The following is a 25,608-nucleotide window of genomic DNA, read 5'->3' on the forward strand; positions in this document are numbered from 1 at the left end:
GAGCCACCCAGGCACCCCTTTTCTTTTCTTTTTAAAGGGATCCAGACCCCCACATGCAGCCCCTCATTGGATGTGTCTGGAGTCTTGGAAGCTTGACTACCCTACGTTCTGTAATAAAGGGACCTCGAGAGCTTGTTTGGAGGCTCCAGCAAGGGAAAGCAGCTATTTGCATGCCCTTGACCCAGCAACCTTGCTCCTCCTCTATGGAGCAAGGTCATCTTCTTGGACCAGGCAGGCAGCTTTGGGAGAGACGCACATGGAGCAGTGAGGGAGGACGGGGATACCCAGCTAGCCAGCCGGACAACCTGAATCAACCCCGATGACCAACAGGGTGACAGATGTCATAGCCAGATCACCCTCACATCCTATGTACAACTTTCTTCCAAATGGACATCTGTCCTTAAATTGACATTGGATAAAATCTTAAACCTACACATGTATGTTTAGCTACAGAAGAGTCTCTGTAAGATAGCCTTGCTTTTTGTTATTTTACCTACTCACTTATACAGGCTATCTACTGGAACAAACACATTTTTTGGTTGACACCTGTAAGAGCTTTTCTTAGACCTATCTCTTGGAGATATAGTTCACGTACCATAAAATTAACCCACTTAACGTTTATGAATTCAGTGGTCTCTTCACAGAGTTGCACAACCATCAGTACAATCTAAACCTAGAACATTTGGATCACTACCCTCCCCCCACCAAAAAATCTCATACCTCTAACAGTCACTGCACATTTCCTGCAGCCTCTTACTAATCTACTTTCTCTCTCTAAGATGATGTCTATTCTGGACATTTCAAGTAGACAAAATCATATAGTATGTGGGGTTTGGGTTCCTTTGCATCTGGATTCTGTCACTTAGCATGATGTCTTCAAGGGTCATCCTTTCTCTACCATAAACCAGTACTTCGCTCCTTTTAATGGCTGAATAATAGTCCATTGTACAGATAGACCACATTTTGTTTATCCTTTCGTCCACTGGTGGGCATCTGGGTTGCTTCTACTTTTTGGCTATATGAATAACACTACTGTGAATATTTATGTATGAGTTTTTGTATGGATGTATGTTTCCATTTCCCCTGGGCACATACAACTCAGAGCAGAATTCCTGGGTCATATGGTAACTCCGTATATAACACTTCAAGGAACTGGTTTTCCATTCACACCAGCAGTATATGAGTGTTTGCACTTCTCTACATTCTTACCAACACTTGTTATTATCTTTAGTATTATAGCTATCCTAGCGGGTGTGAGGAAGTATGTCCCTGTGGCTTTGATTTGCATTTTCCCTAGTGGTGATAATCTCGAACATTTTTTCACGTGCTTATTCACCATGTATGTACCTTCTTCAAAAAATGTCTATTCATATCATTTGCCCATTTCTGAACTGGCTTGTTTTTTTGTTATTGAGTGAGAAGAGCTCTTCATATATTCTAGATACAAGTCCCTTACCAAGGGCTTAATTTGCAAATATTTTCTCTCATTCCAAGTGTTGTCTTTTCACTGTCTTGATGGTTTGATTTTCAGCATAAGAGTTTTTATTTCTGATGATGTCCATGTTATCTATATTTTCTTTCTTCACTCGTGCTTTTGGTGTCATATTTAAGAAGGCTTTGCACAAAATCAGCCGACAGCAAATGTGAGGTTTATTTCTGCACTTTCTATTCTTTTTTTTTTCTATTACGTTAATCTGTCTTCCCATCCTTATGCCAGTACTATGTTGTCTTGTTTACTGCAGTTGTGTGAAAGCAGTCTTGAAATTGCAAAATTTGAGTCCTCCAACTTTGGTCTTTCTCTTAATCATAATTATGTTGGCCATTCTGGGCCCCTTGTATTCCCAAATGAATGTTAGGATCAGCTTGTCAATCTCTAAAAAAAAAAAAAAGAAAGAAAGAAAGGAAGGGAGGGAGGGAGGCAGTGTGGTTGGGTGCAACGGAGGGAGGGAGGGAGGGAAAGGGAAGGGAAGAAGGAAGGAAGGAAGGAAGGCAGGCAGACAAGCAAGAGAGAGGAAGGAAGGAAGGAGGCAGGCAGACAGGCAGACAAACCAGCTAGGGTTTATGACAAGGATCACAATGAATCTGTAGAGACATTTGAGGAGTATGCCCCCTTGACCATATCATCTTCCAATCTGCGAACATGGATCTTCCCATTAATTGAGATCGTCTCTGATTTCTATCAAGAATGTTCATAGTTTTCTAAAGACAATGAATGAAATACACATGTGATCATGAGCCAGTAGCTGGATTGGTCAAGTGTACACAACGACATCCAGAAATCTGCCAGTGGGGTTGGGGACAGTTGAAGGTCGTGCTCCAAACCTCAGCTTGCTTACTCTTTCTTTGTCCCTTCCTGACCTCATCTCTTCACTTCCAAGCTAGAACTCAGCAAGCCCTTTATCCTTCTGTGGTTCAGCGTCATCCCCATCATTTTCACCATTTGCCAAAACCTATTCAGACATCTCGATCCTTGCCTGTTGGACTCTGCTAGGAGACCACATCAGGTGGAGAGCAAAGTGAGAGGATCGGGAATCTGGCTACTGGAGAAGAGATCCCCCAGCTTCAACACAGCAGTTTCTTAAAGAAAAACAAAACAGAACAAGACACAAAAACCCACTGGCCTAGACCACCCACCTCTCCTCGCAGGACCCTGTAGACAGCCACGGGTGCAGCTGGTCTCACACACAGTGTGAGCCTCCATTCCACCATCCCTGGAGGCCCCTCCCCGTCTAAACTGCCCTGACATTGTGAGCACAAACCTTCTCCAGGGAGGGGCTGTCGAAGCTTTCGATCTGGTTATTCAGCTCTTTGCTCAGACGCAAGCTCCAATTGGAACCTCGGGTCTTCTTAAGGGAATTTCTCAGAAACTGAGGAGGCAGAAGATGTAAGATGTCACTGGGCAATGCCAAATGTTCCTAGTACTGTTCTCTCCCAAGCTCCAGGAGCCCCTTCCCCAATCTCTAGATTGCTCAACCCATCGAACCCTGACCCAGTACTAACATTCTGTGGAGCTGGGGAACAGCTGTGGTTTTGGGGCTGGAAGGAGGAGGTCACCCCTATGCTGCTTTCCTGAACACTTGGTCCCCCAGGATAGAAGGCTCTCTGTTCTCCTCTGCTGATGGGTACAACTGTAGACATGCTTGGCACCCTCCCCAAGTATTCTTGGGAGTGTCCTTTAGGGACTCCGAAACTCTCCACATGCCAGCCCCACCAAGGTGCCTCCCATGTACTCCTCCCCTTCCTCCCAACCCAACCTCAGCAAGCAGGATCACGTCTTTACCTGAATCAGCTTGTCCTCCCAGGTCTTCTGATTCCAAGTAAACTCAGTATGTTCTGCAGAAAGAAGGTCCACACCTGCTGACTTCTTCAGCTCCTCCCCTCTGGATTACCCTCCTTAGTCAGACATTCGAAGCCCTCCGTGGATGGTCTCAGCACATGATGCATTTCCCTCCCTGCTTCCCCAAAGACCCAAATAGGCCTCACGGGTCTACCCTGAGCTTTGGTTCCTGCTGCTCAGTCCCTGTGATTAGTACTCCAGCATGGGCACTGAGAGGGGAGCTGACTTGGTCTTGGTGTCCAGGATGCCTCACCTTCCAGGTACTTGACCAGCAGTGGGATCTCCAGCTCCCACATGTCAGCCATGGAGGGCGCAATGCTCTGTCTCAGGGTCCTCAGGAGGTTGAGCATGGCTATCCCGCGGCCCTCCCCTTTGTAGGGGGATGACATCAGCACCTGGGGAGCATCAAGACTCCAGTGGGGCCCTGCCCTAGGCTGGGCAGTGCCAGGTATTTTGTTCCCAGAAAGAAGAAGAGGGGTAAGATAGAGGACTTTCTCCCCACCCCAGGCTTCCATGGAGTGTGGATTAGCGCCCATAGTCAACATAAGGAGGAAAACCAGGGCACCTGCGTGGCTCAGTCATTTAAGCATTTGACTCTTAATTTTGGCAGGTCATGATCTCAGGGTCATGAGATTGAGCCCCATTTCAGGCTCTGTGCTGGGCATGGAGTCTGCTTGGTATTCTCTCTCTTCCTCTCCCTTTGCCCCTCTCCCCACTCTCTCTCTCCCCCTAATAAAAAAGAAAAAAAAAAAAAAGAGGAGGACGAGAAGGCACAGGTAAATGCCTATGAAGGACCCCTGGGGGCAGGCAGGCCGTTGGCAGTGTCCTGGAGTTGCTTCGGGGCTGCTCAAAGAATGAACAGAGGAATCCAGGAGCATGTCCTCACCGGGTCCCAGGGCATCTGAGCACACTGCCCCTGCCATGTCTACCCAAGAGGAATGAAAGGGACCCAGAAAGCTCTGTCCTCCCAAGTGTCTAGCTCCCTCCTCCCACTGGAGGCTCCCATTAGGAGCTCAAGGGAGAGGGGCCACAGGCAATGGCCTCAGTCAGGCCAGGGCATAGCCTGGGGGAGCCACTCACCAGGAGACGGGCCAAGAGTTTCTGGGGTGCAGGCAGGTCCACTGAGGAAGAAGGAGATGCGAACCTACTCCAGTCACCCAGTTCATACCAGGACATGCCCCCAGACCCCTAGGGCCCGTGCCCCTGAGAAGGGCTCTGCCCTGGAAGGTACTTTCCCAACATCATCCCATTGCCCCCGAACAGAAAATGGGTTAGCATAGGGACCAGTGATATGCTCATAAGGAACCTCATTTTCATTGGTTTAGCCTGGGAAGAGGAGAGAATCAACGACATCATTAGAAGATGTGAGGGGGTGGGGCCTAGCCCAGAGTCCAAGTGAGGTCATGAAGAAGACCCTCCCCACCATTTGCCATCCCTGGGTCCTGAAGGGCTCCTAAAATCACACCCACCACCAGCAAACGCCCATCCAGCAAAGCTCCAGGCCCATGCGAACAGCTCTCTTGGAAGAGCAGCGTCACCCCTCTGTTGGGGGAGGGGAATGAGGGGAATGAACCGCCAAAGCTGGTCTGCACAATTTTAACACCTCCTCAGACACGGTAAGGGCTGGCCTTTGGCCTGGCTGGCTGGGACTCCCGGCGGCTTCCTGGAAATAGCGGAGTGGCTACTTCCCGGGACACCAGTAGCCCACCTGCCCTATCTCACCGGCTATGGTGGGGAGGCTGCCCACCGTGCCTGCTCTTGCTGGCCACACTGGCCTCCACGTCCTTGGTGTGGAGCTGGCGTTCCGCCAGGTTTGTGAGGCTGATGCAGATGGGGGTCAAGGCCTCCGTGTAATCCGTCTCCATGATATAGCACAGGAGCCTCACCCAAAACTCCTGGGTTGGGGGGCAGGGAGGAGGAAGCATTAGCTGGGGCACCCACGGCCGTGTAGGAGACCCATCTCGCCGCACAGCTCGCCTGCTCTAAGCAGCGGCTCGACAGATTGGAACTCCCATTACCCTCCTCGGTACCTCTGGTCTTAAGACAGGCTGCCCCCTGGACTGGGAGCATCTAGCCCAAGGCCTCACTTAAAGGACAGTGATCCCATCCTTGTGCTATGATGGCAAATTTTTTCTACTTTTCTTTGCTACATCACACTGCGTTGCCATGAAAAGTCTGCACATTTGTTCCTCCTTCAGCCTGCGCCCTCCTTGGAGCTATACTGAGGCCTTGGAGCACACGGCCTTCCTGTCTTCATAGTAGGAACTCACTGGATGCTTGTGGAATCAATCCATTAAAATCATCTCTGCGCGCGCACGCGCACACACACACACCCCTGGACTGAAGGGGCTTTAAGGAAATTGACACATTTCCTGCTCTAAGTCAATGGATACATACTGAGACCCACTGTGTGCCAGGCACCGCCTTAGCCTCTGGGACACTAAGTTCCCACCAAGGACCCAGCTCTGGAACCAGATCTTCAAGAACAAGAGCTCAGGCAACGGGAAGATGAGGGGCCCCTCCAGACATCCCAGACAGTGGGAATGGAAGAAGCAAGAGTGCAGAACCCTGGGCATGCTCCATCCCTACCGGAGCCCGGGGCACAGGGCGGGGCACAGGGCGCAAGCAAGCCAAACCATCAGCTGCAGGGGCCTCACCCAGGGGGCAACCCCACCCAGGGGGCTGCGGGGGTATGGGTCACACTCACATTGGTCATCCCACTGATGGAAGAGGTTATGATCTTCACGGTGTCCATGGTGACTTTGTGGACCATTTTCTCCTCCAGGTCCCTCTGATAAAAGCTCTCTCGGTGATTCGTCTGGAAGCCAGAACCGAGGGGGTCCTTGCTCGTGAGCCGGCAGGGGCTTGCTGCAATCTCGGGCATGGTCTCCTCACGCCTTTGAGGCTCCATGCCCAAATACTGGGTCTCCAGGGTTTTCTAGATGTACTGCCCACACCTCTACCTACAGTTCACCGTGAGCCCAGGCACTGGTATCCTGAACGTAGATGGGTGCAGAATCAAGCACGGGGGCAGCAAGGAGATTCTTTCCTGAGGCTCTAGAAACCACTTCCCAAGACCAGCTGCACCATGGTCCACCTATCAGGGCCACTCACCAGCTTGTAGGTGGACAGAGTCAGCTGCACGGACACGTACTTCAGGCCCCAGCCTTTGATCCTGTCCTGGTAGCCAGACAGAGCCAACTGGCCGATGATACGGAGAATAGCCATCCTCACCTGAGGGGACAAGGCGTTGGACTTATGGGAATTGGGGCAGGCTCCATGGTGGGGAAGCTCTGCACCTAACTCCCAATCCTGGCCCATGAGGCAGCTAGGAATTCAGAGTGCTCTGGGTGGGAAGGCGCCTCAGGGGCAGTATCCCACTCCGTCTACCAGCCCCTGCCCCATCCAGAGAATCCCACTGGGCAGCATGACCAGCCAGGAGCCTTGTCTCCGTTCTCAGGCAGCCCTGGTGGGGATAGCCTGACTCTTACCCTGGGCTCCCCAGGCTTGGGCTCAGGCTTGCTGTGTGGGCTGGCTGTCCTCCCTTGACAGCCTGCACATTTTTGAGAACAGCTCTGCCTAAATCTCCAGCCCAAATCCCTCCCCCACGCCATCTCACGCCCTCTCCCATCTGTGCAGACCCTCCCCTTCCTGGACCTCCCCTCCCCAGGGGACGTGCTGCAGCGGCCTGCAGGGCCTACAACCAGAACTGAAGCTACATTGCAAGGTGGCCTTGGCTCCAGCGGAGTCTGGACTGTGGGGTTTTTACCCTTTATTTGGAGGGTACAGGGAGTCTCCCTCTGCTGCCTTGTTCCAATGCAATAAAGGTTTTACAAAACCCTCAGGCAACCCCGCGGCTCTGGATGAAACCAGATTCACCCCGCCTCTTCTCCGTCCAGGGTGGTGTCTGAGCTCCTTCATTGGGAAACTCCGGGTCCTCGATGCGAGCAAGTGTCTCCGGAGCACCACCACAGCTCCGGGGGCGCCTGTCCTCCGGCCCTGCTCAGGGCTGGCCAGGAAGCTGGGCTTCCCACCAGAGGGCCTGCGGCAGGGGGCCCCTGCCCACGGAGCGGGAGAGGAGTGAGGGCCACCCACGGGACCTCCCTCCGCTTCCCCGCAGAGTGTCCCAAACACCAGCGCCTTCCAGGTCTCTGCCCTGTTACCTTGAAGCGGGTGTCAGAGAGAGTGTTCTTGACCACCCGGATGGCCAGGTAGATGGTCCTGATGTTCATTCTGGGCTCTGAAAGAGGAAAACCAGCCTGGAGGGCCACCAGCCTCAGAGCTGGGCTCTCAGGAGATGCCTGGGAGTAGTGAGACTCCCAGAGCACCAGGCCCGCCGGGCACCTTCCCTCAGAGCCGGGCGTCAGGTGGCTCGTGCCTCCTGAGAGCCTCTGACTGCCACCACAGCTCAGGGACACCTCCCTCAGAAGCCTCACTGGCCAACTCCTCATCCTCTCAACCTGTCCCACCCCACCTGGCCAGGGAGGGCTCTGTTTCTGTGCCTCAGTCCCTTGGCCTCTGCTTTGTGATCCTCTTCAGAACCCAGGTGGACTGTCCTAGAGAGCAGGTCTCCACCCGCGAGTCCTTCAGAAGGGTACACAGGGCCAGGCACGCGGGGGGCAGGCGCAGACTGCAAATCACAGCACGGCAGAGGCTGCTGGGTTGAAATCTTGTGTCGGCCACATCCTAGCCATGTGACCTCAGGTGAACCCCTCAGCCCCCTCTGCCTCAGTTTCCCTACCTTTAAAGTGTGGATAATAATAGGGTGCCTGGGTGGCTCCGTTGGCTAAGCGTCTGCCTTCAACTCAGGTCGTGATCCCGGGGTCCTGGGATCGAGTCCCAGGTGGGGCCCCCTGTCAGCGGGGAGTCTGCTTCTTCCTCTGCCCCTCTCCCCTCATGCTCGCTCTCGCGTGCGTGCATGCGTAGGCACAAAAGTAAATAAAATCTTTTTTAAAAACGTGGCCCATAATAGTACCTCTCTCACAGAGCTTCTGTGAGCAATAATGAGCCAACACAGTGCTTGGCACACAAGGTAGTACTTCGTAAGTGCTTGTGAGTCCTAGAACCGACGACAGCCAGTTCAGGGAGGAGGAAGATTAAGAGAGGGAAGAAAGAGCCATGAGAAGGTTTTGGAGAGGTCCAGTGGGGACAGAATTACAGTCAGATGCTCAACTTGACACTAGACTCCAGGCTAGATGTTTCTACAGGTCAACGGTGATGGAAGAAAGAGAAGGAAGCAGGCCAAGGGGAAGGTAGCAAGTATCGCACGCTAAGGGAGCGCGATACAGTCTTGAGTTTTTTAATCTGCAGAGTAGAAACTTGCTTCTGATCTTAAAAAGAGTATATGCTCATTGCAAAATTAAAATAAACGATAACGTCCCTAAGCTCATTTATGCAAAAATAACCACATAGATTTCTTGCAAGTAACCAAGGTCATGCTACATACACTGTCCCAAACCGTGCTGTTGTGCTCAACAGGGAGGCCATCCTGTCCACGATAAAGTACAGATCGACTACACCCTTTATGGTTGAGTCATAGTCCACTCTGTGGATAAGCTATCATTTGTTCCAGAAATTCCTATAGAAAAACCTGTAGTTGGTATCTAATGTTCTGCTTTTTATGCACAACGTGCTAATGAACATCGTTGTCTAGTTACCTTTGGGCAACAATTTCCTTCGGACAATGGTCAAAAAGTTAGATTGTTGAGCCCAGGTTTCGGTCCCTATCGAAGCGAGCACTCAGAATGCTTTATCAATTTACACCCTTGTCGGTGAAGTGCAAGGAGCTAGTTTCTTGTTATTCTAGCACAGGGATTAGCCCTAAGCCTATTTTTGTAAATAAAATTTTATTAGAACACAGCCACACTCTGCAGTTTATGACTGCTTTGGCACAGTTGAGTCTTAACTATCACAGAGACCATATAGCCCGTAAAGCCAAAAGTATTTTTACTATCAGGTCTCTTTCAGAAAAATGGCTAGGCCAACTCTAATCATTATCATCCCTTTCCACCAGACAGAGAAAAATGGTCTCACTGTTTCTTAAATTTGGGCTTTTTTTTTTTCCCCCCCAGAGAAGGCTTTACTGTCAGCAGAATGTGCTTCATATACAGTTGCCCAGTTTGTGCACCGCACAAGGGCACTCAGTTGAAAGACTGAACAGGAGTGGCTCATGCTCTTCTAAGCAAATCATGTTCCTGCAGGGTCACATGCTGCCAGCAAGGGATGCCTTGTTCCAGTTCACACAAAAGTGCTGTCTGAGCTGGTGCCATCCTTGGGGACAGGATTTCCCTTCTGACTGCAAGGCCAGGTTTAGAGTTTGGCCTTAGGGATTTAGAATCAGGAGTTTTAATGCGATTGGGCATTGGGGCTTTAGGAAGCCCCAGTGGGGCTTTAGGACTAAACCTACACAATGTAACTAGGTGTTATTTAAGGTCTTTGATTTCATTTGGGGGGTGGGATTTGTTCTAGGATTCAGGTTAACAGTTTGAAATTCAGACTCAGGGGGAAGCTGGGATTCAGAGTTTGAGGAGAGGGTTGAGGGTAGGGGGTGGAGGAAACAGTGCTGGTTAGATTCAAGAGTAGAAAATATGAGGCAACCTTGGTCCACCCAGTAGCGTCTATAAAAGAGGACATGATGACGGTCCAGACACGGGTGAGATCTGCCACCCCAGCCTCCCGCCTGGCTTCCCGCTCTCGCTCACCATCTGCGCTCACCACTGCCCTAATCAGGGTCAGGGTCCCCACACGGATGGCCTCCTTGCTCATCTCCATCTGACTGAGGAAGAACTTCATCAACTCCTTGGGGTAGGACCGGGCTGCAGCAGGAAGGACACCTTCAGTTCTGCCCATGGAGCCAGAAGGAGGTGGAGGAGGCAGCCGAGGGCCAGGCCTCCCAGAGGCTGGGGTTCCCATAGGCTCATGGCAGACCTGAGGCGGGTCGGGGCAGGGAGGGAGGGAGCCTCACCGAGAGCTATGAAGCAGTGCACAATCTCGGCCAGGTTTTGGCTGCTGTATTGCTGCTGGGCAGGGGCCTTGGTGCACACCTGGGAAGTGAGTGTGCGGGGTGGGTGGTGAGATCGCAACCAGAGAGCAGACGCAAGTGCAGGGGCAGCCTGGGGCGGCCACCCCAGAGGGCACGAGGGCACCACCGTCTCGCATCCCTGTGGGATACGGGAGCCAGATGAGCGGGATGGGGGCTCCGCCACCCTCACACCCTTTCCCCTGGCTGGCCATGCCACCTGCCGCAGCCCACTTTCCGCTGATCCACCCTGAGGATGCCGGCGCCCAGCCAAGCCTGCCGGCCTCACCTGAGTGTGGAGTTCTGTGAAAATGGTGTGTAGTTGCATTTGCGGGACAGGGGTGTTGGTGATGACCGACATTTCCAGGATCTGCCTCAAGACCTACAACAGAGAGGCAAATGACAGCAGATGACCTTCTGCCGATTCAGGGTCAGTTAACTCTAGACTCTTGCTGCTTAGCATGGCCCGTCTGCCGATGGTATCATCATCCCCCCCGGGAGCTGGTTAGAATGCAGCCTCTCAGGCCTGGCTCCAGCCGCCAGGCAATGCCTACGCGCAGTTAAGCTTGTAAAGAGCACGCAAGGCCACTGAGCATGGCATTCTTCCCCCTTTCTCTTCTATCCACCTGGAAATGAATCCCATTCTTTCACCAGAGCAATCTACAGGAGGCCTCGTAGATCTACCACATGAATTTCTGTTCCTTGCTTTTAGAGTTGAGCACCACGCCACACCAGCAGATCAGTGATCCCCTTACTATATATCAGCCTGGGTCATACCTTCACACGGAACCCTACCAAGAAACTCCACCTTATGTGGGTTAAGAGCTGTCGTGGGTTAAAGGGTCCCACAAAATGCATGAGGCTTTCCAGATGTAGCTAGTTAAGGGTCTCAGATGACACCATACTGGATTTAAGGTGGGCCTTAAGTCCAACCATGGTGTCTTTATAAGAAAAGGAGAGGACACAGGGGCATGCACAGAGAAGAGGCCACATGTAGAGGGAAGGGTCACACTGGAACGATCCAGCCGCCAGCCATGCAGTGCCTGAGGCCACCAGAAGCTAGAAGAGGCAAGAAGGCACTCTTCCCCAGGGCCTCCGGAAGGATCACTGCCTGCCAACCCTTCGACCCCTGGAACCATGCGAAAATCCATTTCTGTTCTTTTAGGCCACCCACCCTGTGGTTCTCTGTTACAGCAGCCCCAGAAACGAACACACAGCCTCACTGTGGCCTCTGAGACCGTTTGGGCTCTTGTCCTTTCCACCTGGAACAGCGGTATTCATTTCTCAAGAATCCAACTGCTGGGCCCAACTCCTGCCCAGGGGACAGCCCCCTGGGAGCCCTGGGAACCGAAGCTCCATCCGGGCGCTGCCCAGCGGCCTCTCACCTGCGTGACGAAGAGTGCCTCCAGGCCGCCTCGGTACTCCGCCAGCAGCAGGGGGATGTAGTCGTACAGTTGGTCCCGAAGGTCATCGTTGGGCAGGAGGAGGTTCAGCATTGGCTTCAGGGACTTGATGACCCCCAGCTTCACCTGCCCCAGGAGCCCGGGCCCCCCAGCAAGGCCCAGTGACGTCATGCAAACCAAAGCACCAAGCATGCTCAACAGAGGGGACCTAGGAAGTAGTCGAGGCCCCGCCCGAGACCCCACAGGCAGGCAACGAGCCGGACTGTCCCTGCGAGTCCCAGCTCAGTCACTTAGGAGAACCTGAGTGCCTCAGTTTCCTTATCTGTAAAACGGTCCCATAGCACAGAGTTGATGTGGAAATAGCTCCCCTTGGTAAAAGGCACTGTAACGGGGACCCTCATCCAGCAAACCCCGGCCCTTCTCAAGCCGGCCTCCCAAGGCTCCAGGCCCCACACAGCTCAGCAAGTCTGTTTATCAGGTCACCATCTCTCTGGGGTTCTGGGAATGAGGCTAGACCCAGTGGTCTCTCTGCGCTCCTAGCCACACAGGCTGGGGAGCCGTGACCTGGGGGGACCACGGGACCCTCCCCCGCACCCGAGAAAGGTGCTTCTCACCTCAGGATTGTGGCTCCTCAGCCACACAGTCACAAAATAGCGGTACATGGGGAAGAGCTTCATGGCAAACTGATCCTCAGTCATCACAGGGTACCCGCTGTCCTCCAGATGCTTCAGGTAAAACTGCACCGTCTCACAGAAGGTCTCCATGGCTGCCAAGGGGGGAAAGCAGTGAGCCCAGAGCGGGAGGAGCCGGACTAGGCCTCCCCGGCCACCTCCTCCAGGACGGCATGCTCGCACACTTTCCGAACCAGCGGGTCACCCAGATGGCCTCAGCCATGCAGGAAAACCCTGTCTTCGGCTTGACTTGGGCAGGCCCACTGTCAGGCCATTTTCCTTGGTCCCTGTCCCAGGACTCCCATCGTCCTTCCCAGGCCTCCTCCTGAAATGCTTGAAACAGAGCCTGCTTAGCTGAGTCACAGTGTCGACCTCCTCCCCCTAAGCCACCTTCTCCTGAAAGCACACACCACCCCGACCCCCAAGAGCCAATCAGAGGCCACACGACGCAGGAGATTGGGTCACTGTTTGGGAAGAAACATCTCCTGTTCAACAGACCCCCCACCCACCCACCAGTTTGTCCCAGGCCCACTTCGGGCACCCTGACCAGGCCAGACAGGCAGAACAAGCAGACACGTACCACCGCAGATCACCTGGCGCATCTTGGCTTCGTTGGCAAGTCTCAGCATCGTGAATATAGTGGCCAGGGTGATGCCCATGTATGGCATAAACTCAAACACTGTGTAGGGCACGAGAGAGGACACGGAGTCAGGGCCAGGTCAGCAGGGGCGAGACAGAGAGGACGAGCCCACGGTCTGCCGCCTCCAGTCCCCACAGGGGCAGAGCACACCACCAGGGCCTGGTGGCCGCAGGAAACAGCAGGAAGTCAGTGCTACAGGAAAGGAGGGCACTAGCAACAGGTGCAGGGGGAAGGAGCCAGGGACAAGGAGCAAGAAGGAGAAGGAGGATGAAGAAGCCCAGATGGAGCTGCAGGAAGAGTGAGCAGAGCAGGAAGTTGGGGAGGGGAGACTCAGTGGGGCTCTGCATGTAGATGCCCGGCTCTTTAGGTGTCCCGCAAATGTCCTTGGATGAAGGAAGAAACAAGGAAACAGCCCGTGAGAAAGAGTGAGAGTGAGAGAGAAAGAGTGAGAAGAGAGAGAGGAAGGAAACCAAGAGGTGGGAGGGGGAGAGAGGAGGGGTTGTGGAGGGACAGAACCACCCTTCCCCACTCCCCCCAGGCCCACCCGGCCCATCCAGCTGCCCCCTCGGAGTGGCTAGTCCACCCGGCCCCGCTGCCTCTCTGCCATCTCTCTCCATCTTCCCAGTCCCATGTGACCAGAGCCTGTGAGAAATGGGACATGCTGACCCCTGGGCCCTTCCTGAGTCACTGTCCTCACAGTCTCCATGCTCCCACACTGTCCCCAAGCCCCTGCCAGCTCTCTCCCTGGGCTGGGCTTCCCCGGGCCAGGTGATGGCTTCTCCTCTCCTCTCTCTGCGTCTGCTTCGCGGGCATGGGCGGCTTGGGCACTACCTGTACGCTAAGGACCCTGCAAAGAAGACCCCTCCACCTGCCCTCTAGCTCTGTATCCATACACCAACCGGACGCTGTCCCCATTCTTTGGACGTCCCCCGTGCATGTGAACTCCGTGCACCCACTGTAGAGGCAGCTGCTCAAACCTGAGGCCTGGGAGTCATCCGCGGCTCCTCCCACTTACTCCTTCACCTCCGGCACACAATTCATCATCCCATCGATTGGAGTCTTGTTTATGTCTCCCCTCTGTCCACCACTCCCCAAATTCGCCCCAGCCCAAGCCACCAACGCCTCTCAGGTACACACCTCTTATCCCTTCTCTGTCCACACAACAGCGAGAATGGTCTTCCCAGAACCTCTGTTCCACAAGGCAATTGCCGCTTTGACTCCCTCAATAGCTTTACAGGGCCCTCAAATGAAGTCCAGACTAACACCAGGCCCTACAGCCTCTCCAACCCCTCTCTACCCCATTTCCCCCACACCCTAACTATAACCACAGTTTCCCTCAGTTCTGCAGAGAAACCAAGCCTTTTCCTGCCTCAGGGCCTTTACACGTGATGCATATCTGGTTCTTCACACAGTTACCATCCTCTCATCCCTTCAGGTCACAGCTGAAATGTTGCTACCTCAGAGAGACCCCCACAGAAGTGAGGTCCCTTCCCTCCTGATCTCAAAGACCCACCAGACTGTTCTCTTCCCATCCCTCATCTCATATGATAATCATTGATTTTCTTGTTGACTTGTTTACAGTCCTTTATGGGGCGGGACACGGCCCCTCATCCTCACTGTGTGGCCCAGCACTGGCAGCAGCCCTGCCTGGAGCAGGAGCTCAGCACCTGCTTGTGGAATGAAGGGGGAGCCCAAGAGGGAGAAAAGTTTGAAGAAAGAATGACAGAGGAATAAAGAAACAGAAACGAGAGGCAGGGACACAGAATCCTAACAGCGGAGGGAGACACAAGGAAAGGGAAAAAAGGAATGCAGGTGAAAGATAAGAAAAGAGGGAGGGGCTGTGGATGTGGTGACCGGGAGTAAGACGTGCACCCATCGGGGCAAGCACCACGAGATGTGCGCAATTGCTAAACCGCTCTCTTGTACACCCGAAACTAATATAACACTGTATGTTAACTAACCGGAATTACAAATAGAAATTTAAAAAGTAGAAAAGAGAGGAAGGGGTTGGTCAGAGAACAGAGAGGCAGAGACCAGGAGGGAGCGCCGGGCCACCACAGGGCTGAGGACCCACTGTGCCTACCGTTGCCATTGGCCAGCTTGGCCAAGGTGATGATGACGAATTCATCCGTGAGGTTGAGGGGCTTCAGGTGGTGCTGCAGCTCGTACATGACCATGCTGAAGTGGTTTCGGGACAGAGCCACCAGTGTATCACTGGCCACCTCTGCCTTCACATCACCATCCACCTGCTGGGGATGGGAGAGGGACGTGGGGCTCCACAAAAACCCTCCCGCCCCACAACTGCTCCAGCCCCGTGTGCTCCTCGGGCTCAGCCTCTTCTTGACTCCTGAGGTCACTGGACAAGGGCCTTGCGTGTCCCAGGTCCTGCCTACCAGCGACCCAGCCCCTAGGTGGTTTGGGGGTTAGGGAAGTGGGGGGGCATTGGGGGAGGGCTCTCCTACCTCCAGGGTCTCTCTCATTTCCTTGGAGGCGATGGTGACCAGCCTCTGGACTCCCTGTTCCTCCAGCTCCCCCTCCTGCTGAATGATCTCCTGGAGGATGTTGTAAATGTTGACTTTGCGCTGAGTAGAAATCTGGGAAGCAAATATGGCAAGTGGCAAGATCCCAGACTTGGGCCATGGAGCCAGGGACGGACCCAGCACAGTCCTCCGCCGGCTCCCTCCACCGGCCCTCCTCCCATGTACCCATGATTTGTAAGATCCGTATATTTGATCTTTGTTCCATTTCTGGCACAAACCTCCTAAAACTCTTAGCATTTCCTGAGTTGAGAGTTTTAAAGTGTCCTTTGTTATGCTAATGAGGTGACTCGGAAAGCCTCTAAGGGTGGGGGCTGGTTCCCAAGAGATCCAGCCCTTTGTTTAGAAGACTGGAGCTTTTAGACTTTGGGAGGGAAGAGGGGCTTGAATTTGAGGACAAACCACAGGCAATGATTTGATCCACGTGCCTCTGTAATGAGGCCTCTGTAGGACGGGGCTCAGAACACATGGAGATACCAGGAGGGGTCCCCAAAAGTCCAAGAAAGCAGTCTGCCCTGCCCTTTGCCCTCGTGAAGGAGCACCTGAGGCCAGGAAGTATGCCTCTTACTCTACTTTGATTCCTAGATAGCCTTATCACCATGTTAAACGACCTGGCTTAGGACAGAATTGGACAGACTGTACAACCCGGGCCACACCTGCAGATCTGCCTTGGAGAATAACTCGTACTTAATCAGTACTTAATCAGATGAGCTGCACTCAAAGGATGAATGTGGGCCATGGCCTGCAAAGCCCTTGGAGGACAACCCCCACTCTCAGGTGGTAGGGCGGCCACTTCCCAACAGCCCAGAGGCCTTGGAAAATGTGGGCACCTCAAGAAGAAAGGAATTCACCCAAATGGATATGTTGTCCTAGTGAAATCTGCTCCAGAGAGTTTGGCCTTGTTTGCCTGGTCTTGGCATAGCAAATAACCAAAGATCCTAAACCCCGATCAGAGATTCCTCACAAAAACCACTGGAAGGGAGAAAGTTGTAAGGCCTTGCCTGTCCAGTACCGCCTGGCCCTGGACGGGTGTCCTGCAATCTTTTTTTTTTTTTTTAAAGATTTTATTTGTTGGACAGACAGAGATCACAAGCAGGCAGAGAAGCAGGCAGAGAGAGAGGAGGAAGCAGGCTCCCTGCCCAGCAGAGAGTCCATGTGGGGCTCGATCCCAGGACCCTGGGATCATGACCTGAGCTGAAGGCAGAGGTTTAACCCACTGAGCCACCCAGGTGCCTGAGGCCTGAGTTCTTAATTAACACTCCTGCGGCCCCTACATAAACAGCCAGATCCATTACAAGCCCAGACTTATCTGTGATCAAGAGGACTCTCTGGGGGCGCCTGGGTGGCTCAGTGGGTTAAAGCCTTTGCCTTCCGCTCAGGTCATAGTCTCAGGGTCCTGGGATCGAGCCCCACATCGGGCTCTCTGCTCAGCAGGGAGCCTGCTTCCCCCTCTTTGAAAAAAAAAAAAAAAAAGAGGACTCTCTGGAGAATATTTATGGTCAACAAGACAAAAATTGTCCAAGACTTAGAAGCTAGTGTAAAACAGGCTCCCGAGGAGGTCTGGGTTATGGGGCCTCAAGGAGAGCGTGTCCTTGATCTCCCATGATCCTCTAGGTTAGGTTAGGGCTCCATGGGGCTAGAAGCTCAGTCACAGGAAACTGATAACGATGCAAATGTTTCCTCCATAACAACAAAAATTACTCCTGTTTATGGCAACGTAAATGAGTTTGTCTGGTAAAGAATATAATTCCCTGTGAGTAAAACGCTCTTCTTACCAGATTTTAACATTTTGCTGGTGCCTTCACTAGTTAATGAATAACAAATATTTGAAACGTGTTCATTTTTAAAACATGCATACCTGTTTATTGGCTATTTATTGCCACTTATCACCGATGACAGCCTGGGTATTAATCCTGTACTTACATTTTTTTATATCTCCTGACATCTCGGGGCCTTGCGGGTCCTGGAGAGACAGCCCCTCCCAGGTTGAGCTAATTACTACAGAGAGCAAAGAACTCAGCCCAGGAGCCTGCTTTTCTACTGCAAACCTTTGCCTGTGGACCATGGCTCCCAAACCCAAACCCTCTGTGTCAGAATAGATTCGGAGAAACAAACTGAGGGTTGCAGAGGGGTGGGGGTGGGGGGGATGGATGAGCCTATGATGGGTATTAAGGAGGGCACAGATTGCATGGAGCACTGGGTGTTATATGTAAACAATGAATCTTGGAACACGACATCAAAAACTAATGACACACTGCATGGTAACTAATATATAATATGATAATAATAAAAAAAAGAATAAGGCAGCTTTTAAACATTTTGATAGCCCCTGCTGGTCCTCCAAGTGAGAACCTCACAGTCTCTCCCACCTCTGAGCCCCAGCACCTGGCCCCACGCCCGCCGTGGTCAGTAAGGTGTTCTGAGTGGTGCCCAACTGCGCAGGCAGCCACAGGTAGGGCGGGGCTCCGAGGAGCAGGTGGGGGGGGGGCAGGCAGGCCCTACCTCTGGCACCTGCAGGCAGCGGATGAGAGCATTCATCACCACAGATGGCTCTGTGGTGGCCTTGTCTGTGATGATCACTGAGGCCAGCATCTTCCGCATGTCAGGACCTGTCCCAGCGGCGTCCGTCTTTGCTGACCCGCTGTCCATGATGTTGAGGAGGTTCATGACTTGCTGGAAAGTCCCTGAGACAAGGTGGCACAGCTGGGTGCTGAGAGGGCCATCCCAGGAGGTGCTCCATGCCCAGGCCTTCCCAACACTGCCCAGCTGCAGCTCCAGCTGCCCCCACAATGGAGCCTCCCTGTCCACCACGCAGGAGAAACTGAGACTGAGGCTAGGACCTGCTCCCAGAGAGTTGGTGGCCAGGACTGAGCAGTGGGCATGGGGAGGGGGCAGGAATGCAGGGGTGGGGCTGACTTTCTTGCCTCTGTCATCTGGTTCCAGAGGTTCCAGGTCTTCTGTTTCCTCTGATGGGTCCTCAGTTGAGTCTATGGCTGCTTCTGTCATCTCTTCCTCAAGCTCCTCTAAGACCAAATTTGTAAAATAGTTTGTGTATCAACACATCCTGAGATGACCCCCAGTGAGTCACGCCCTCTATAAGACTCTTCCCTTGAGTGTGGGCAGAACCATGACTTGGTTAGACCCACGTTCTAAGCAGTGGACCGTGGCATAGGCGACAGGAAGCCACTCCCATGGTCACATGATCTTATACAAGCCTGGAGAGGATTCTCACACTAGCCTCGAAATGGAAACAGTGTGACAAATTGCCCAAGGAAGGAGCCATGTGGCAAGAAAGTGAGGGACTCAGTCCTACAACCACAAGGAACTGGATTCTGCAACAACCACAAAAACTTGGAAGAGAACCAAGCTCCAGAAAGGATGTGGTCCTGTCCACACCTTGAATGCAGCCTGTGAGACTGTCCCCACCCTGAATCCTGACCCACAGAAACTGTGTGGTAATAGATGGGTGTTGTTTTAAGCCACTAAGTTGGTGTCATTTGTTACACTGCAGTAGCTAACAAATACACTTTGTTAAGAAGGACCCTTCCTCTCTCTTCTCTTGAACTGAAACTAATGATTAATGAGAAATCCACCTCAGCTGCCCCCATTGCTCCTTTCAAGGGGCTCTTGCAACATCAGCAGCTTCTTAAGGGTTGGCAAACAACACAGATGTCCAAATGGAGGGCTGAACACTCCCAGATCAGTCCTGTGCTCTTTCCCTCCTGGGAATCCTTTTAAGAGCTACACAGGGACCCAAATACTGACCTTTCCTCGGAGACCTCTCCTGGATGGAACAAAAATATACCACAAGAAAAAGCCCCGTTCTTTGCCTACTACACATCAACTGTAATGGGGACAATAGCAGGAGGGGTTGCCGAAGAAGTGGGGTAGTTGGCTTCTCAGCTGTGCTGTGGATGAGGAATAGGTCCCCTGGTGGGGTAGGAGGGTTTCATTAGAATCATCACCGTTAGGTAGCAGACCCTTGGAACTTTGAGATCTAACTGCCTTCCTGAGTCTTTATCAAGTGAGGGCTTTGAGGAGTGCACAGGGCCCTGTGATTAAAGTGCCACATTATGTTGTCACCAAATGTTTTTCTTACTCATGTGTGTGGTAAAGTATGGTGGCCTGTTTGGGAAAGGGGCACGGTGACAGTGGAGGTGATTCGCCACCATGTCTCCTGGGGATGCACTGATGGTTTGCAAGCTCCATGGGAGTTTCTTGGCCCCTGTGCTCAGAAGGCAGGGGGAGACCCAAGAAAGGCCACTCCGGGTTGGTAGATGGCAGTTTTAATAAGCAAGAAACTCACATGCGGTGATTATCTTGGGCAGCAGCAAGACTGTGGACCCTTGCACCTGCCAACTGCATCTGAAGGGTTTATTCAGCGGCCTTAGCTAGGTTCAGTCACATATGCCATCAAGGTGGCCTCAACACCATATCAGCACCTCAGGGCTGTGTCCTTGGAGCAGGCTCTGGGAGTGGGAAAGGCAAGCAGAAGCCTCATTCCAAGGATAGGAGAGGGTATGGGGAGCCTCCAATTTCCCAGGTCCAGCTCATGGGTCAACCGGCAGTCACATCTTCTAGGTGACTTCTTCCAACATGTGATCATAGGACCTCGGGGTGGGAAGATGTGGTCAGGGCAGATGGGGTGGGGTGTGTCACAGAGGAGTCCTGGGAAAAGGACTCCCCCTCCCCAGGGACTAGACAATTACCGGATGGGGAAGGGGGTTCCATTGACAGAATACTTAGAAGATGAAGCACCTCTAGGACAGGTGAGAGGGCAAGGACCCTGTTTCCCTAAACCAAAAGTGGGGCCCAAGGATTCCCCTGTCAGTTGTAGCTGTGAGATAGGTCAGATCAAGAGTCTGAGCAATGAAATATTGGCCTTCGGAAACCTTTCTATGCATTACAGGGCAACAGAACAAGACTCAGAGCCACCTAGGTCCAAGACTGCTTAGTTAAAATTCCCACTCAAAGTTCGTCCACCCTCCTGAGAGGAAGTTCCTCAGCCTCTGCTTGGACACCTCTGATACCAGGATCCTCATTACCCTTCCTGGCCCATTTCTGCTTCACTGAAACTGGATGTTTAGAAGATGAGCTTCCCCGGCCAAACCCTTCTTCCCCATAAAATCCCTGTGTTGTTCCTCCCTCTGCCCTTTGGTGACAAAATGACCAGCATGGAACAGGCACAAGAAGACAGTTATCACCCACCCTTCTTTCATAGCTACCTCTGCCCTACCTCCTCCTACCACCCTCTGGGCCAGCTCTTCTTCTCCAAGATCACTTGATATGGTTGCTATTCCATTCCACAGACCCTACTTGCCTACCTGTTTTGTGCAGCTGACAGGGCTCTCCGTATAGTGGTGAATATGGAGGTGGGTAGGACACCTGTGTCCTCTGACAGGCTAAAGACCCAACTCATGAAAGACTGTGGATTAAGAGATAGGACTAAATGTATCGGTTAGCTATTGCTGTGTAAAAAACCACCTCAGAGCTTAATGACTAAAAACAACTCTTAATTATTGTTCATAAATCTACCAGCCAGTTCTGTTGATCTGGGGCATATCCATCCATGGATTCAGTCACCTGGTGGGCTGGCTAAGGGCTGGCTGGTGATGGATGGCCTCCCAAGGTTGGCAGGCCAGCAATTGGCTAGCTGTTGGCTGAAGTGGCTAGGGTGAATGGGTCCCATGTCTATCCCACAGCAGGACTAGCCCAGGCTGTTCTCACAGCAAGGAGGTGGGCTTCTAAAAGAGCAAGCAGGAACATGAAGGCCTCCTGGGGCCTCCACTTGGGACTGGCCCCTGCCCCCTCTACCACATGCTACTAGCCAAATGCAGGTCACAGTCCAGCTAGGCCCCGAGGGAGTGGGGAAATGGATCCCTCCCATGCCCAGCCGCATAGGGAGGGGTATGGCCATCAGGAAGGGTGGAGAAAGGGGCCATTTTTGGTTGCATACATCAGGAGTGTGTAAGCCATGGCAAAAAGTGAGAAGCTCCCCTAAGACAGTATCCAGAGAAGACACCGAGACCACAAGATCGAGGAGAAAGAAGTGGGTTCTGCTTGGTTTTTGGAAATAAAAACACTTTTCAGGGTGTTTTTTTTTTTCCTTCAGATTAGGACAGTAATACTTGACTCCCACATAATCCATCCATGAAATCAGTCACTCGAGCCTGCTGTCACTCAGCTGAGCTTCCCACCTTCTACGGGAGCTACTTGAAAATTGGAAAAAACTGAATTGTAAAAACCTGTGGGTTTAAATGCATGAAAGCGCCAAGGTAGGACATGGGGGAAAAAAAAATGGATCAAAGGTCAGTTAGGGCTCCCCGTGGCCATGTTTCCCCTGTGTAATCCCTCCCTCAACATTCCTGATTGGATGACCGGGAGTAGACGCCTGATCTGGACCAATCAGATTCTTCCCCTCTGGGTAAGAGAGACTCTGGTCAGTCTTCCATGGTTCTGTGCGATCTTGGGGACTGAGGAACAGTCAAGACCAAGAGGAGAAGGAAGAGTAGGGCAGGCACCCAGACTGTATGGGGACCGGGCCAGGCAAGAGAGGCACTTGGCACCATTGAGGCCCGGCCATGAGCCCCACGTCCTTAGAAAGTCTGCCTCCTTACAAAAAGTCCCCCTTTTTGCTTAGGATATTCCAAAAAGAAGACATAGGGGCCAGAGAAATCAAAGTGTGAAGAAGCACAGGCTGGTGGAGCCCCGAGCAGCTCAGGTCCAGAGACGTGGGGGCGGCAGGGAGCCTGGGAGCTGGTCCCTGGGTGGACCAAGAAGGGCCTTGCGGGATGGTGGACGTGGTTTATGAGTCCCGGTAGGGCTCAAAGATGTGGGGAGGGATCTGGCGAGAACAGCTTCCCAAAAGCAGCCAAGGGAGGGAATAAATGGGGCTGGGTTCAGGAGAAACTACCTATCCATGGCACCACAGCTCCAGTTCTGCACATTTAAAACTGTTACGTGTGACACAAACCACAAAGCAACAAACACACAGAAGTGTGAGCAAAATTAAAGGCACAGAACAAGTGGAGAAAATACGGTACAGGTCAGAATGATATTCTCATTAATGCAGTAAACTCTCTGAACAAACCCTCGGGGTAATACAGCCCATAGGAAGACAGGCCAAGTACAGTCTCCAAAAATGAAACACAAATGACTCGTAAAATTAAAAAAAAAAAAAAAAAAGGGCGCCTGGGTGGCTCAGTGGGTTAAACCTCTGCCTTCGGATCGGGTCATGATCTCAGGGTCCTGGGATGGAGTCCCGCATCGGGCTCTCTGCTCAGCGGGGAGCCTGCTTCCCCCTCTCTCTCTGCCTGCCTCTCTGCCTGCTTGTGATCTCTCTCTCTGTCAAATAAACAAATAAAATATTAAAAACAAACAAAAACAAAAACAACTTTGACGTAATAATAGTAATAAAAGCACATTTAAAACAAGACCCCAGGGTGCCTGGGTGGCACAGTCAATTGAGTGTCCAACTCTTGGTTTTGGCTCAGGTCATGATCTCAGGATTGTGAGATCGAGTCCCGTGTTGGGCTCTGTGCTCTGTGCTCAGTGGGGAGTCCATTGGAGATTCTCTCTCCCGCTCCCTCGCCCCCTCCTTCAGCTGGCCCTCTTTCTCTCTCTTTCCTCTCCCCTCTCTCTCTAAAATAAATAAATATTTTTTTAAAAAATTTAAAACCAGACCCCATGGCTCATCTCCCAAATGATACTTTCCTTCGAGATAGTACTTTACACCAAAGAGGGTGCAGGAAACTGGCTCTCCCACACAGGGGATAGCCCCTCTCTGCGTGCAGTTTGCAAATAACTCAAGCCATCTATCTGCTCAGGGCAGCAAGGCTGCGGTGCCCCACCCAGAACCCTGTGTCCTTTTGCCTTAGGGCCCAAGGGGCCGCCTTCAAAGCCACACCTCACTTTCTCTCCTGGGGGCTCTTTCTGGCTTTTAGGGTCCCCTTGCCCACACTTGGGGCCGACTGGAAGTGAAGGGAAATTAACACAACCTAGGAGCAGCTGGGCTCGGACACAGCGAGTGCTCAGAGAGCCCAGGACTTGGCTTCTCGCTAAGGTGGGATAAGTCTGATGTCTTACATTGGCCCCCAGCATCGACAAAGGGATTCAGCTCCAGCCACCCACAGCAGATCAGCTTCTTGGAGTCCCTCACTCCTGGTCCCACTCCCCACTCCCACATCAGGGTTTCCTTCGCTTACCAAATAAGCTACTTGCCCTGGAATCCTTGCCTCAAGGGAACCCAGGCATACCATAACCATCAACTTGATGGAGACGGTCATGAAGATGTACAAAGACCTAACCACTGGGCTGTTCAAAGAGGGCTCTTTTATAGCAGAAAATACAAGTGAATCCCACCCAGAGGTCTTGGTTAAATAAATCCTGCCATATCTGTGCAATAATTAACTTCTTGGCCATGAAAAATGCAATAAGTGTTATAGAAAAGCATGGGGAGGGCATTCCCAGTAGAGTGAAGTGAGAAAGAGGGTTGGAATGTGCTAGATATGCTTGGTGTAGCTGCAGTATTTTATAAGTAAACACATTTGCCAAAATAGTAACTGAAGTTATTTCTGGGGAACACAATTACCAGATTTTCATTTTCTTGTGTATGTGTGCACCTCTGTTTTTCTAATTTCTGTCATAATCATGGTTTATTTTTATAATCAGCACATGTAGCTCACTGAGAAATGCAACAAAAATGAAGAGAAGAACACCTAAGAGATATAATTTATAAGAATTTATTACTATTTTCAATTGTTCAAAACATCAGAGAAAATACACTTGTGAGACACTCTGCTTCGGGTTTTTCTCAAATGAGATCCATTTGCCACAAGCATTGATTAACCTCTTGAACACACCATTCATCAATTTCACACATCATTCTTTTCCCTAAAGTCAGAAATCAGACATGATTCTCAAAAGATCCTAGGTCATTCATTTATTTCAAGTGCAAGGCCCTGTGCCCTGGGAATAAACAAACGTATCCTTCTTTAAATACACCAAGTGCCGTCTGCGAAGCACAAGCTTAAGTTAGGACCTTAAGTTAGGATGACAACATTCACAAAATTTCCAGAAGCCAGACAATAATGTTAGAACCGTCCTCCCGGGTTGCAGGTTGGGGGTACGGGAACCTCTGAAACCTGTGTCCCCCAAACAGTCCTCACTTCTAAGTAAGAAAATTAATGTAAAGTGCAGGAAGGACCTGTCCGACCCTCTGGCAAGTCATTTGAATGAGAACAAGGGTAGTCCAGTTTAAAAATACTAAAGGGGGCAGAAACCTTTCAAGATCTCTACCTGTAGGTGTGACTACCAATTAGATTGTTTTTATTTTGAAAAACCACTCAGGGGTATCTCACTCCGGGCTAAGCATTTGTTTAATAAGCAGAATATGAATTTAATGTTGTGTCTGGTTGCAACTTCGGGTCATCTCACTCCCCACCCCCTTCTCAGTGTGCCTTGGATTTGTGAGATTTCTTAACTCGTCCTTTCTTCCCAAAGCACTTCCGGCAGCCCAAGGCGCAACATTTATAAGCAATGAAGACAACCCCCAGCACAATGGCCAGGAGGAAGCCAATCACGTCCAATGAGTGGTACTGGTACCAGGTGAGATCGTGGGCTGCTGGGCGCAGGTGTGGGGCCCCCTTGTGCCTCATCACGAACTCCACCCAGAACACAGCCAGGTCCAGGGGCTCGATGGGGCGGTCCTTGTGCAGCCTGGAGAGACGCATGATGTTCTCCTTATAGCTAAACATAGAGACAGTTATGTGAGTATCTGGACATTGGCCTCAATGAACCATCCTCCCTTTAGGCTCGCTGTGTTTGGAAAGGCTAACCTTGGCAGAGGAAATGCGTTTCCATTATAGACAGAAAATGCAAACACACACACAATGGTCTTTATCTCTGAAATTTAAAAAAAAAAATGTAGAAAGAAAACTGGAGGCCAAAATTATGATATGAAATTATTTGAATCTTGCTTCCTACTTTCTTTTTTCTTTCTCT

At 51.8% G+C, this 25,608-nt stretch overlaps 2 protein-coding genes across 5 annotated transcripts in view; both read right to left on the reverse strand.

Moving 5' to 3' along the window:
• MROH2A (maestro heat like repeat family member 2A) overlaps window positions 1-21,295 on the reverse strand; it is a gene marked incomplete at both ends in the record, with an annotated part of 44,788 nt that extends 23,493 nt beyond the window's left edge. Inside the window, 19 exons of the mRNA XM_080799423.1 lie at window positions 2,760-2,867; window positions 3,281-3,333; window positions 3,591-3,732; window positions 4,418-4,458; window positions 5,085-5,232; window positions 6,045-6,155; window positions 6,452-6,571; window positions 7,501-7,577; window positions 10,039-10,152; window positions 10,302-10,380; window positions 10,645-10,737; window positions 11,741-11,884; window positions 12,373-12,524; window positions 13,010-13,108; window positions 15,153-15,315; window positions 15,532-15,663; window positions 18,109-18,290; window positions 18,531-18,629; window positions 21,190-21,295. Of these exons, the coding sequence (XP_080655549.1) occupies window positions 2,760-2,867; window positions 3,281-3,333; window positions 3,591-3,732; window positions 4,418-4,458; window positions 5,085-5,232; window positions 6,045-6,155; window positions 6,452-6,571; window positions 7,501-7,577; window positions 10,039-10,152; window positions 10,302-10,380; window positions 10,645-10,737; window positions 11,741-11,884; window positions 12,373-12,524; window positions 13,010-13,108; window positions 15,153-15,315; window positions 15,532-15,663; window positions 18,109-18,290; window positions 18,531-18,629; window positions 21,190-21,295 (2,163 nt within the window). The remainder of the gene's footprint in view (window positions 1-2,759; window positions 2,868-3,280; window positions 3,334-3,590; window positions 3,733-4,417; window positions 4,459-5,084; window positions 5,233-6,044; window positions 6,156-6,451; window positions 6,572-7,500; window positions 7,578-10,038; window positions 10,153-10,301; window positions 10,381-10,644; window positions 10,738-11,740; window positions 11,885-12,372; window positions 12,525-13,009; window positions 13,109-15,152; window positions 15,316-15,531; window positions 15,664-18,108; window positions 18,291-18,530; window positions 18,630-21,189) is intronic.
• Window positions 21,296-24,331: 3,036 nt separating this feature from the next.
• LOC308339473 (UDP-glucuronosyltransferase 1A6-like) overlaps window positions 24,332-25,608 on the reverse strand; it is a 52,005-nt gene continuing 50,728 nt past the window's right edge. For 3 of the 4 annotated variants that reach the window (XM_080798165.1, XM_080798166.1, XM_080798164.1), the window contains exon 5: window positions 24,332-25,353. In XM_080798165.1, coding sequence (XP_080654291.1) covers window positions 25,056-25,353 — 298 coding nt within the window. In that variant the 3' untranslated portion in view covers window positions 24,332-25,055. The remainder of the gene's footprint in view (window positions 25,354-25,608) is intronic. The other variant, XM_080798167.1, reaches the window with a different exon arrangement.

The sequence above is a fragment of the Martes martes genome, assembly GCF_963455335.1.
Source record: "Martes martes genome assembly, chromosome: 3".
Lineage (NCBI taxonomy): Eukaryota > Metazoa > Chordata > Mammalia > Carnivora > Mustelidae > Martes > Martes martes.